The following is an 11878-nucleotide window of genomic DNA, read 5'->3' as shown; positions in this document are numbered from 1 at the left end:
TCCTGCTGAGAAAATGAAACTGGGAAGAACTAAGGTTGAAGCAACAGATATGAGGGTGGAGTTCTCTGAGCCACCCTGGGCACTCAGCATCGTGGTCAGGTGCCCTAGCCCCACCAGGGGGTGCAGTTATTTTTTTCGTTTTTATTAACTTTTATTGGAGTGTAGTTGCTTTACAGTGTTGGGTGGGGTGCAGTTTGATGTACTACCTGCCTTCCACCCTCCCAGCCACATGGGGTTTCAGCCTTTGTCCTGTATCAGGGCTCCTTTCTCTCTCTGTTCATATTTCCGAGCAGTTTGAGAGCCTTACCAAAATAAGGTGCCCCTAAAAAATGGGGAGATCACGTTGGGTGGGCCAAAAAGTACCTTCGGTTTTCAAGTAAAAAGAAAAGACCCATTTTTCATTTTTACCAAGAACTTTATTGAACAACGTAATCACCCTTTTGTTCCACTACCTTCTTCCATTTTTCAGGCAACTTCATAATTCCATCTTTCCAAAACTTTTTATCTTTTTGAGCAAAGAACTGTTCCAGGTGCGAACCCGCACCCCCTGCACTGGAAAGCGAAGTCTTAACCACTGGACCGCCAGGGAAGTCCCTGTCCTTTATTTTTGCTCAGCATTTGATACCTTTCAAATCCCCTTTTGTGTCTCTTCTTTCAGATTATCCTCAGAAGCAGTTCTGTGAGTGAGAAAAGTTTGCCCTCTCTACAGATTGGGACATTGAGGCATGCCCAGTTACACTCGTGTTCAAAGCTGCACAGCTAGGGACAGCTCGCAATTTTTCTATCGACTTAAAAATGCATTAAGAAATAGTCTATTAATCAAAAAGTAAAACCATTATAGTCATGCCATTAAAAAAGAGAGAGAGAAAAAAATTATGTTTGTGTGTATGTGTGTGTTAACCTAGAAAAACATCTGAAAAGATCTGCACCAAAGTAGTTGTAGTCTTTCAGGTTTAGGATCAGGGATGGACTTTATGCTTTAGGATTTTTCTGACCATTTCTGTTTGCAATGTACATGTACTGCTGCAAAAATCACAGGAGACTATAAAACAATTTTGTCAGCAACGAAAAAAGAGGAAAAGGAAACCAAAAGTGTGTTTTTACTCATGATTACTCTTGGGTGAAGTACTCTTAAAAAGTACCTTTTCAGAGTACAGTCTGAAGAAAGACCAGATGTTGTAGGTTGCCTGTTAAAGGCGGGGAGTAATTCTGGAATACGGGAGGAAAGAGCTGGGAGACTGAACAGGGTTCAGAATCAAAGGAATGTTTGATTTACTGAGAGAGAAAGACTCAGGCAAAGCTCCTCCCTTCCAAGGAAACGAAACCAACAGCAGCCCAGACTCAGGGCACACCTCTTCCCTTCCGATGAAATGAAACTAACAGCTTCCTGGACCCAGGCAGCAGAAGAAATAGAAGCTAAAAGGTTTTCCCCGCCAGCTCTGCCCCCTCTGGCTCTCCTGTCCCAGCATCATGATGGAGCTCAGTGATACCCCAGCCAAGTCTCTAGACAAGTTCATCGAAGACCACCTCCTGCCAGACGAGGATTTCTACACACAGGTCAATGAAGCCATCCACATCATCTGCAGTTTCCTGAAGGAGAGGTGTTTCCGATGGGCCCCCCACCCTGTTCGGGTGTCCAAAGTTGTGAAGGTGAGTCCAGAACTGCCTGGCTGGGGAGAAGGAGGCTAAATGAGCAAGTGTTTCCACAGAGACAGAGAGCAAAAGGTTGAGGTCTCTGGGGCTGGTGGTTTCTGATTTATCCATGCCCAAACTATAACCACAGCTTGTGAAAGTAGCTTCTGGGGTGAGGGCCTCCACCTGTAAGTTTTTAACAAATGCCCAGGTCAAGTTTATAAACCACCTATGTCACGTCCACTACAGAGATAGGCAAACTGAAGCCCAGCTGTATCAACAATCTGCTAATCATCGACCAGGCTGGGGACTCACCATTCCTGCAGACTCATGAGCTGGTTAAGAGTATAAGTTTTGAAAGCAGATAGCACCTGCTGCTGTGAAATCTTGGGCGAGTCACTTAACCTCTCTGTGCCTCAATTTCATCATCCATAATTCCCAGTACTTTGCAGGGCTTGCAGATCAAGTAAAATAAGCCGTGGGCCAGTTTACAGTATTAATTATATAAGGTCATAAAGAACAGGGAGTAAAGAACACAGACTGAATTGCATCTCTGCCACCTACTAGCTGTGTGATTGGGCTGATACATAATCTCTCTCAGCATCTGTTTCCCCATCTGGAAAATGGGAACAGATAATAATAGTAGCTAAATCACAGAATTCTTGTGAGCATTCTAGGAGTTAAGACTGGTAATGCCTTCAGAACAGTGGCTAGCACTCAGAATGTTAGTGATTGTTCTCAGCATTTTATTTAGGGAGGCTCTTCTCAATGATAAATATCAGTTCTCATTCTCATCACCTTTTTCAGGGTGGCTCCTCAGGCAAAGGCACAACCCTCAGGGGCCGATCAGATGCTGACCTCGTCATCTTCCTCACCAATCTTAAAAGTTTTCAGGAACAACTTCAGCGCCGAGGAGAATTCATCGAGGAAATTAGGAGACAGCTGGAAGCCTGTCAAAGGGAGGAAACATTTGAAGTGAAATTTGAGGTCCAGAAACAGCAATGGAAGAATCCCCGTGCTCTCAGCTTCGTGCTTAGATCCCCTCAGCTCCACGAGTGGGTGGAGTTTGATGTCCTGCCCGCTTTTGATGCCCTGGGTGAGCACTCTCAGCCACAAGGTGTTTCAGCCTTTGTCCTATGTCAGGGCTTCTTCTGCTCTCTTTTCATGTTTCTGAGCAGAAATCTCTCTCACTTTGAGAGTCTTATTAAACAGGGCATCCCTTCAAGTGCGGAGGAGATCCTAGCATCTCTTCGGGGGCAAGAATGTTTAGGGTCATACTGAGCCACTGCAGTGACATTAACAACAAATTGGTACAGTTTGGGAGCAGTATATTTTTATAGAACACCTGACAAGCTTACTAGTTTTACTCTTGGCAAAGTGTGTGAATCTTCTCTTTCTAAAAATGAGGCAGCGTATATCTGGTGTAAACACAGTATGTTAATTTCATCTTTTATCCAGAGCATAAGGAAATATCATCAAATTTATCTGAGGGTTGGAATCTGTAGACAATCTGCAGGATCATTGGGACAAGAAGCAGTACATCTCTGAGGCTCAATTTCCACTGAGTACCTTCCATGTGCAAGGGACTGTTCTATGGCCATAAATGAGACAGACAGGGAACTTCTCTCCAGGAGCCTGACAATAATAATTTAAATACCATAAATGAAAGGATAACTTGTTGTGACAAAAACTAAATATGGTGACTCAAAAGAGAATGATGGGGCTTAGAGGGAGTTTTTAGACAGGGCAACAAGGGAGGTGACCGCTGACCCGAGGCCGGAGGGATGAGAGGAAGCCAAACCTGGGAAGATCTGGGGGCTCCAGGAAGAGGAAACAGCAAGTGCAAAGGCCCTGAGACAGGAATGAGCTTGGCATATTTGAAGAAGTGAAATGACCAGGGGAGTAAGTAGCAAAGGGATCAAGGCAAGAGGTGAGATGGCAGAGGTGGCAGGAGACAGGTCACACCAAACCTCCTGGGCCACTGCGAGGACTTTGGATTTTATTCAGATGTCCTGGGAAGCAAGAAGTGGAAGGATCAGGTTTTAAAAGGCCTCTGTGGCTGCTGGGTAGAGAATGGGCTGTGGAGGATCCAGGAAGGAGGCTGCTGCCATCTCCGCTGTGTCCAGGTGAGAGACGATGCTGGCTTGGATGGGGTGACGGCAGTGGAGATGGGAGTAGCGAGGACTGGGGACGGTCCTCAGGCCTCCTGGCTCTGGGCCTGCTGACCTTTCCACTGCACCCCGTGGTCAGTGAGCTTGTCTCCTCAGAGGGATTGAAAGAAACTCAGAGAAAAGCTGACATCTTCACATTATGGATTAATTCCCAACAGGTCAGTTGACCAGAGGCTACAGACCTGACCCTAAAGTCTACGTCCAGCTTATCCAAGAGTGCGAGTCCCTGGGGAAAGAGGGCGAGTTCTCCCCCTGCTTCACGGAGCTGCAGCGAGCCTTCCTGAGGGAGCGTCCAACCAAGCTGAAGAGCCTCATCCGCCTTGTGAAGCACTGGTACCAAAAGGTATGGCGTGTCCCATCCAGACAGAGAGCGGAGGAGGAGGAGGAGGAGGAGGAGGAGGAGGAGGAGGGAGAGAGTGAGGACAAGAGGAGGAGGGAGGGGTGGAATAGAGGGAGGGAAGGAGGAGGGGGAGGGGTGGGGAGGAAGCAAGGATGAGGCAGCGGGAGGGGGAAGAAGGGAGGGGAGGGGAGGGGAGAGGAGTTGGGAGGGAAAGGAAATCACAACTCCATCCTTCCTGTTACTCTGGACAAAACCAAGGGTCATCCTTGACTTCTCCACACACACCCCCATCCAACCTGTCAGCAAATGATGTTGGTCCTGTATTAAAATATATGTATAATTCATCCATCGTCACCTCCTGTGTCACTCTCACCCTGGTCCAGGTCATCTTGAGAAGCTCACAGGATCTGCCCTCGACCTCTCTGAGCCCCAGTCTCTGCCCCCTCACCACCACCCCCAGGCTATGCTTTCCTCTTCATTAATCCTCCAGGAGGGAAACTCTACTCCAGCCTTAGGGCCTTTGCATGTACTTATTTGTTTGTTTATTGTCTCTCTCCCCACTAAAAATGTACAGGAACAGAAGGATTTATATGTTTGAATCCCTGCTGTATCCCAGGGACCTAGAACAGTGCCTGGTGCATAATCGGAGCTCAAAAAATAATTGTTCGATGAATTAATGAGTGCTACGTCCCCACGCCATCACCACACACACACACACACACACACACACACACACACACACACACTTCTGTTCACTTCCTAGGTGTCTGGGTTTGGACAAGTGAATTAACATCTCTGTAGTTCCTGTTTTCTCATTTGCAAAGAGTAACATGGCACAGCAATAGTAAATCACATACCATGATATCTGGCATATAGTTGGTCCTAATAAATGTCCTTTCTCTGAGCTGCCACAGGAAAACACATCATAAAAGCTAACATGGATTGTGCACTAAGCTTATGCCAGATTCATCATATTTAAAATTTTGTGGATGTGATATACATCTCTGTTTACTTTCAAATGTCCCATATCTTATTTAAGCATCATGGTGATTCTGTGACCTGGTCAAGGGTATTATTATTAAACCCCTTTTACAGAAAGAGAAACTAAGTGTCAGAAGACACTTTCAGCTAATAAACAGCAGAACAAAAACAAAAACAAAAACAGCATTTGGGTCTTCAGACTGAAGAGTTTGCTTAACATGTAATAAGCATTCTATATATATTTAGATGAATAAATTGAGTTAAAGAAAGTAATTAAGGATAAACTTCCTACTTTAAAAACAACACTTCATTTGCTAGACATCTCAATTTGATTTGCAAGAATTTTGATCATGGCACTTGAGCGTTTTAGAACTTACAAAAGTGGTTCTTGACAAGTGCAACACTACCCCCCAAGACATACTGAAGCTTCATAAAGGCATTTTTGTGATGTGGGATAAAGATGCTGCTGATAATGAGTGGAAAGACACCAGGAATAATAGTTGTTTTACAATGAGCAAGACAGTCCTACTCAGCAAAAAACTGTCTCTTTATTTCCTTCTTTCTCCTTTAATTCCTCCCTCCCTCCCTCCCTCCCTCGCTCCCTTCCTTCCTTCCTTCCCCTCTTTCTCTTTTTCTCTCTTCTCTCTTCTAGAATAATTGAGGAATCGTACAATACTTTAACTCCTCTAGCCCCATCATCACCAACTTTAACTTACATCCTACTTTTGTTGTATATTTTAAGTCTCTCAATATTGTCAAGTGCCCCAAAGCATTATTATGGTTTTACAGAGCCAATGATCATTGAATCTACCCACGTGTTTACTGCTTTCTTCACTATCGATTCTATCCTACCTCTCTCACCTTCCATCTGGGCTTGTTTTTCTTCTTCCTGAAATATGGCCTTTAAGATTTCTTTTGGTGACCGTCTTCTGATAGTAAACATGTCAGTTTTTGTTTGTCTGCAAATGTCTTGATTTTCCCTTCATTGCTGTCAGGTATTTTTGCTGGATTGATATGCATTTCGGTACATTGGATATATCATTCCATCTTCCAGTGTTGCTAGTGAGAAATCAATTGTCAGTGTCACTGTGGTGCCTTTGTAGGTAATCTGTCTTATTTCTCTGGCTGCATTTATATGTTTCACTTTTACTTTGATTTTGTTTGGTTTCAAGTTGATGTGTCTTAATGATGATTCCTTTTTTATTTGTCCTGCTTGGGGTTCATGGGGTCCTTCACTGGGATTCCTGAATCTGTGGATATCCTTCATCAGTATTGGAAACTCACAGCCATTCTCCTAAAATATTATCGTTCTCCCTTTCTCTTCTTGCCTCTTAGAACTCCCATAAAACGTATGTTAGACCTCCTCGTTCTCTCTTCCAGATCTCTATCCCCTGTTCTACATTTTCCATCTTTTTCTCTCTCCATGCTTTATTCTGAATAGTTTCTTCTAATTTACCTTCCAATCACTAATTTTTCCTTTAACTATGTCTATGCTACTGAGCTATTAGTTACATTTTTGTCATTTTTGTTCTAGGATTTCTATTTCATTCTTTTTTAAGTCTGCCATGTTACTTTTTATGGCTTCTAGGTACCTACTATTTCAAATGCTTATATGTTTGAACATAATATTCCTAGTTATTTTAAAGCCTGTGTTTAAATCTTCAATATTTAAAGTTTTGTGGATTTATTACTATTTTCTTTTTTGTTTTTGTTAGTCATCACTCTGGGTGTCTTGTTTCTTTGTGTGCCTGGATACTTATGTGATGGTCATTGTACATGAAAGTTATCTGTGAAAGAGTTGGAGGCTTTGGATTAAATATCTTCCTCCAGAAAAAAAAAAAAAAAGTTTGCTTCTTTAAGCTCTTAGGAACACTACAAGTCCTTCCTTTCAGTTAATTTTCATAGTGTCCTTCTGAGGAAGGTGCAATTATTACCATTCACTTGGCAAATGAGAAAAAATAAGGCTCCAAGAGTCTACATTGTCTGCTCAGAATCAGATAATGGTGGAGCCAGGATTCAAACCCACATCAGTCAGAATCCAGAGTGCAAGCCTTTAACCAGGGGTCAGTAAACTTTTTCGTAAAGGGCAAGTTAGCAAATATTTTAGACTTTATAAGTCACACGGTCTCTGTCACAAATACTCAACAATGCCTTTGTAGTATGAATGCCACCATAAACTACACATAAATGAATAGGTGCGGATTTGCTCTCAGAAAACTTTATACACAAAAACAAGTGGCAGGCTGAATTTGGTCCATGAGAAATGTGCTTTACACGAAAGCTAGAGAAACCCACTTTTCTGATTGTTTTTCCTCTACTCAGTGTAAGGAGAAGCTTGGGAAGCCGCTGCCCCCACAGTATGCCCTGGAGCTTCTGACAGTCTATGCTTGGGAGCAAGGAAGCATGGAAACAAGATTCAGCACAGCTCAGGGATTTCAGACCGTCTTAGAATTAGTCCTGGAGCATCAGAAGCTTTGCATCTACTGGAAAATCTATTACAACTTTGAAAACCCTATTATTGAACAATACCTGAGAAGGCAACTTGCAAAACCCAGGTACTCTATCCCCAAATGGCTTAGCTCCCCACATAAATGAACCCCTGATTACAGCTGTGGCACCTTGGAAATGTAGGAAGTGGGAGAGTTCCACATTTATTGATCATCTTCTGGTACTAATCATTCTGCTGGGCACTTTACTACTACCATCTAATTCTTTATAAGCATTAAAAAAATGTATTTATATATTTATTTTTGGCTGCTTTGGGTCCTCGTTGCTGCGTGCAGGCTTTCTCTAGCTGCATCGAGCAAGGACTACTCTTTGTTGAAGTGCACAGGCTTCTCTTGTTGCAGAGAACAGGCTCTAGAGCGCAGGCTCAGTAGTTGTGGTGCACGGGCTTAGTTGCTCCGCAGCATGTGGGATCTTCCCGGACCAGGGATCGAACCCATGTCCCCTGAATTGGCAGGTGGATTCTTCACCACTGCGCCACCAGGGAAGCCTTTCCATCTAATTTTAAAAACAATGTGCAAGCAACCCTGTGAGGCTGGCACTATGCTACCTGCTTTACAGATGACTAACCAAGATTCTGAAAGGTAAAGAGCGTGTCCAAACCTTAAGAAAAAATGAGTGAAACAGCTGAAATTTCAACTAAAATAACAACAGCTGCAGCAACAATAATAATTGCTCCCAGGAACTAAGAGCTTGCTATAAGACTAACACACTCTAATAGCATAGTAAAAATTATGATTATTGTAACTGCCATGTATTGTCCCCTTATTATGTCCCAATTACTGTGCTGAGCATTTCACATGCTTGTCCAGATCCTCATACAACATGCTTTGAGGTAGGGATGTTCAATTCTCCCCATTTCACAGATGAGGATACTGAGGATTAGAGAGGTCAAAAGACCTGCCCAAGGTCACACCCCTAATAAAGGGCAGAGGTAAGATTCAAACCGAAGTCTATGAAAGCCCAAATGCAAGGCTCCTCCCTCTGTTCACTGTGTTCCATAGAGCAGGGTACCCAGGACACACCCTAGGGAGCAGTGCCCTGCTGGACCCCTCCTGCTGCCCTGAGTCCCAGCCTGTACCAGGCTGGTACTTTTCTCTTCCAGGAGCATCTAGACCCCCCAGACATAGCCCAGCTTCTCACCTATTCTCTCTCTAAATATTGCTCTTCAGGCCTGTGATTCTGGACCCGGCTGACCCTACAGGAAACGTTGGTGGTGGAGACCCACGTAGCTGGCAGCGGCTGGCACAAGAAGCTAGAGCCTGGCTGAATTACCCATGCTTTAAGAAATGGGACGGGTCTCCAGTAGGCTCCTGGGATGTGTCGGTGAGACCTTCTGCTTCTTCCCTGCCGTCCTTCCCCCACCCCCTCCACACAGCATGGGGCATGTAGATAGAGACCATTCTTTCCTAAGAAATTGCCTCTTGCTAGAGGTCACTCACATTCATATAGTGTCAGGCTGTGCTCTCTATTTTACAATCATTTTGGCCCCATACAGAGAGCTCCTGGACTTCTCACATCCCTCACCCAGAGTTCATTCTTTAATTAATGCCTCCTTGTCTGGAAGTAACATTTTTAACAGCTCCAGTTGGCTCATTCCACTAAGAAGAAAAATAAACAATAACAACCAGCACTTAATAAATACCTGCTTTGGGCTCAGGTTCTGTTCTAAGCCCCTTAAATTTCATTATTTCATTAAATCCTCACAACACCCCATGAGATATGTTTTCTACTCCCATCTTGCAGATGAGAAAAGGAGGCTCAGAGAGGTGAAGTCACCTGCTCAAGGCCACTCAGCTAGGGAGTGGTAGAGCTGGAATCCTAATTCGGTAGACTCCAACGCCAGTGTTTATTCCACTGAGCTAAACATCCTGCCTTGTATCCCCTCCCCCCTCAATATCATGTGACAAATGAGCGACTCAGAGCAGCTGAGGACGTGGGCATGTCACCCAGCTAAGTAGGGGCTGAGGGTCTGATCTTCCCACTCCAAGAGTAGAGATCTTTCTCATGCCGGGGTGGGGAGGGTTGAAGATGCCATAGATGGGTTTCCTAGGAAACAGACTCTGGGATGAAGTTTATGTGCAGGATGTTTCAGGGGAGGACCATTGGATCCAACACCTGTGTAAAGGAGGGGAATTAAGCGGGTACCAGCACAGGGAGAGGTGCAGCTGGGGAGCCCTGGAGCTTCAACGGCCTTCAGAGTTGTCCTGCAGAAGGCTGAGGTGGCAGGTCTTTTATACCCTAACATTGATCGGCCACTGAATGGACAACTCAGGAGGGGGTGTGTCTTTCCTCGAAGGGGATCCGGGTGGCACATCACAATGTCCACCTGTCCACCATAAATGTTCACTGAGACCCAGTGCCAAGGTGGGAGGCCCAGCTCTCCAGTGTGACCATGTGCTTCACCCTTTCAGCCCCAAGACCGTAGTGACTCGACGTACAAGGCCTATGACTTTAGACAGAGCTATGGAACCTCTCCGAGACTCACATTCCAGGGAGAAGCCCCTCCCCAGGTGGAAGAGAACTGGACATGTGCCATCCTCTGAACGGCAGAATCTCTTAAAGGCAAGGTCTCCAGAGCCATCTGGGCCAGACCTCTCATTTCTAGGGGCGGGGCGGGGGGCCTCAATCCCGAGAGGGCCATGAGTTGGTGTCAGACCTGGGTCCAGAATCCAGGTCTCCTGACCCCCATCCTTCCCGCCATTCTGTGCTCTCTCTTCTTCTACAGATAGCATTTTCCCACAGCTCCCTCCCCACCAGAGCCTGTTCTCCAACAATGTCCTCTGAGAGGCAGCAGGAGAGACTCAGACAAAAGAGAGGAACCCCAGTCTTCACGCTCTTCTCTGTACCTGGTGGGAGGGCTGTGGTCCACTTTATTGTCAATAACAACAAAAATAGTAGCAAATACCATTTGTTGGGTGTTAATTAACTGCAAGGCACAGAACCAAGAAGTATATCTGCATATTATATGTGTGTGTGTATGTGTGTGTGCGTATTCGTTGATTCAACTTAAAATATTAATTGAGCACCTGCTATGTGCCAAGCATCGTTCTGGGCACTGGAACATAGCAATGAGCAAAGCAGACAAAAATCCCTGCCTCATGGAGCTGACATTTTGTGGAATATTGTACTGTTGGATAGACTAGGATCCTTCCAAGTTTCAATTACAGGTAATCCTGAGACAAACATCTTTGGTTCACCCTTTGTCCACATCTCTGATTAGTTGTTCAGGAAAAGTTTTAGAACTGCCCTGTGTAATACAGTAGTCACTATTGAGCACTTGAAATGTAGCTGGACCCAATCGAGATGTGCTAATCTTGATACTTTTTGAATTTTCAGATTTTATTAATTTTTGGCCATAAGTTTGTACTGTTTGTTTGACCACAAGAAACAATAAAGCAACGTTTCTTGCACAAAAAATTTTAATAAGTATTTCTTTCAGCTGAGCTCTGATAGTTTGTGCAAAGCCAGCCGGCCCAGGTTATAGAAAAGTCTGGGGCACTGGTATTGGGAGCTGTTGGTTCAAGTCCAAATTCATGAGATTTGGAAACAGAGGAGCACCTGTGTAAGGGATGACGGAAATGCTGGAATGAAAATTGGAGCACCGGAGTCATACATTTTTGATTCCCGGAGAGAAAGCCCCATTCTGGGCAGTTCCTTCCGGGGAAACAAAAACCGGCAGATCTAATGTTTAGCCAAAGGAGATAAGGGTGGAGTCCCTCCCTGCACCCCCATTTGAGGAACCACCTTGCTGTAGCCCATAGCAGCTGCACCATTTACATCCCCCTCAGCAATAAATGGGGGGTTCAGTCTCTCCACATCTTTGCCAACACTTTGTAATTCATGATCATTTTGATTATTGCCATCCTAGTTGGTATAAAAGAGTCATATACTCTCAAAATAATCAGGCCTGCTAAGCAAGGTCAAGACCCTACCTGGGAAAGAATGGGACCCTGACACATAGACTGCAGACATAAGAGTGGAAGCCCCTGAAAATCTTGAATCCCCAGACTCCTCTGAACCTGGGGTTCAGAAATGTCCCATCTACCCCTTCTGTTAAAAGCTAGCACCTCCCCCCTTGCAAGGAGACCCCGCAGGACCGGCACCCACTTCCCCTCCTGCCCACTAGGACTGAGTAGGGTTGAGTCCCAAAATAGCCCAGCCGGGGGTGCGCTGGGCCTGCTGAGGGAGGGATGGACCTATGTCCCAAACAGCCAGAAGACCCGGTCAGCGTGTAGCAGCAAAAGTC

The 11878-nt window shown here is 45.0% G+C and overlaps 1 protein-coding gene across 1 annotated transcript; it reads left to right on the top strand.

Annotated features, from left to right (window-relative positions):
• Nucleotides 1-1470: 1470 nt before the first annotated feature.
• LOC103087433 (2'-5'-oligoadenylate synthase 1) lies at nt 1471-10175 on the top strand. Its single transcript, XM_007468577.1, has 6 exons — nt 1471-1650; nt 2440-2728; nt 3962-4146; nt 7447-7679; nt 8802-8955; nt 10044-10175. Exons 1-6 carry the CDS (start codon nt 1471-1473, stop codon nt 10173-10175), a joined length of 1173 nt encoding a protein of 390 aa, XP_007468639.1.
• The last annotated feature ends 1703 nt before the right edge of the window (nt 10176-11878 follow it).

This window comes from Lipotes vexillifer, unplaced genomic scaffold (assembly GCF_000442215.2).
Source record: "Lipotes vexillifer unplaced genomic scaffold, Lipotes_vexillifer_v1.1 scaffold573, whole genome shotgun sequence".
Taxonomy (NCBI): domain Eukaryota; kingdom Metazoa; phylum Chordata; class Mammalia; order Artiodactyla; family Lipotidae; genus Lipotes; species Lipotes vexillifer.
The sequence above is the reverse complement of the archived record's forward strand: the minus strand, read 5'-3'. Positions and strand labels throughout refer to the sequence as shown.

Excerpts from the sequence above, each read along its gene's own strand:
- LOC103087433 (XM_007468577.1), top strand. The coding sequence starts at position 1,471 with ATGATGGAGCTCAGTGATACCCCAGCCAAGTCTCTAGACAAGTTCATC. Across the intron at positions 1,651-2,439 it reads GGGTGTCCAAAGTTGTGAAG|GGTGGCTCCTCAGGCAAAGG; the intron begins GTGAGTCCAGAA and ends CACCTTTTTCAG. Across the intron at positions 7,680-8,801 it reads AGGCAACTTGCAAAACCCAG|GCCTGTGATTCTGGACCCGG; the intron begins GTACTCTATCCC and ends ATTGCTCTTCAG.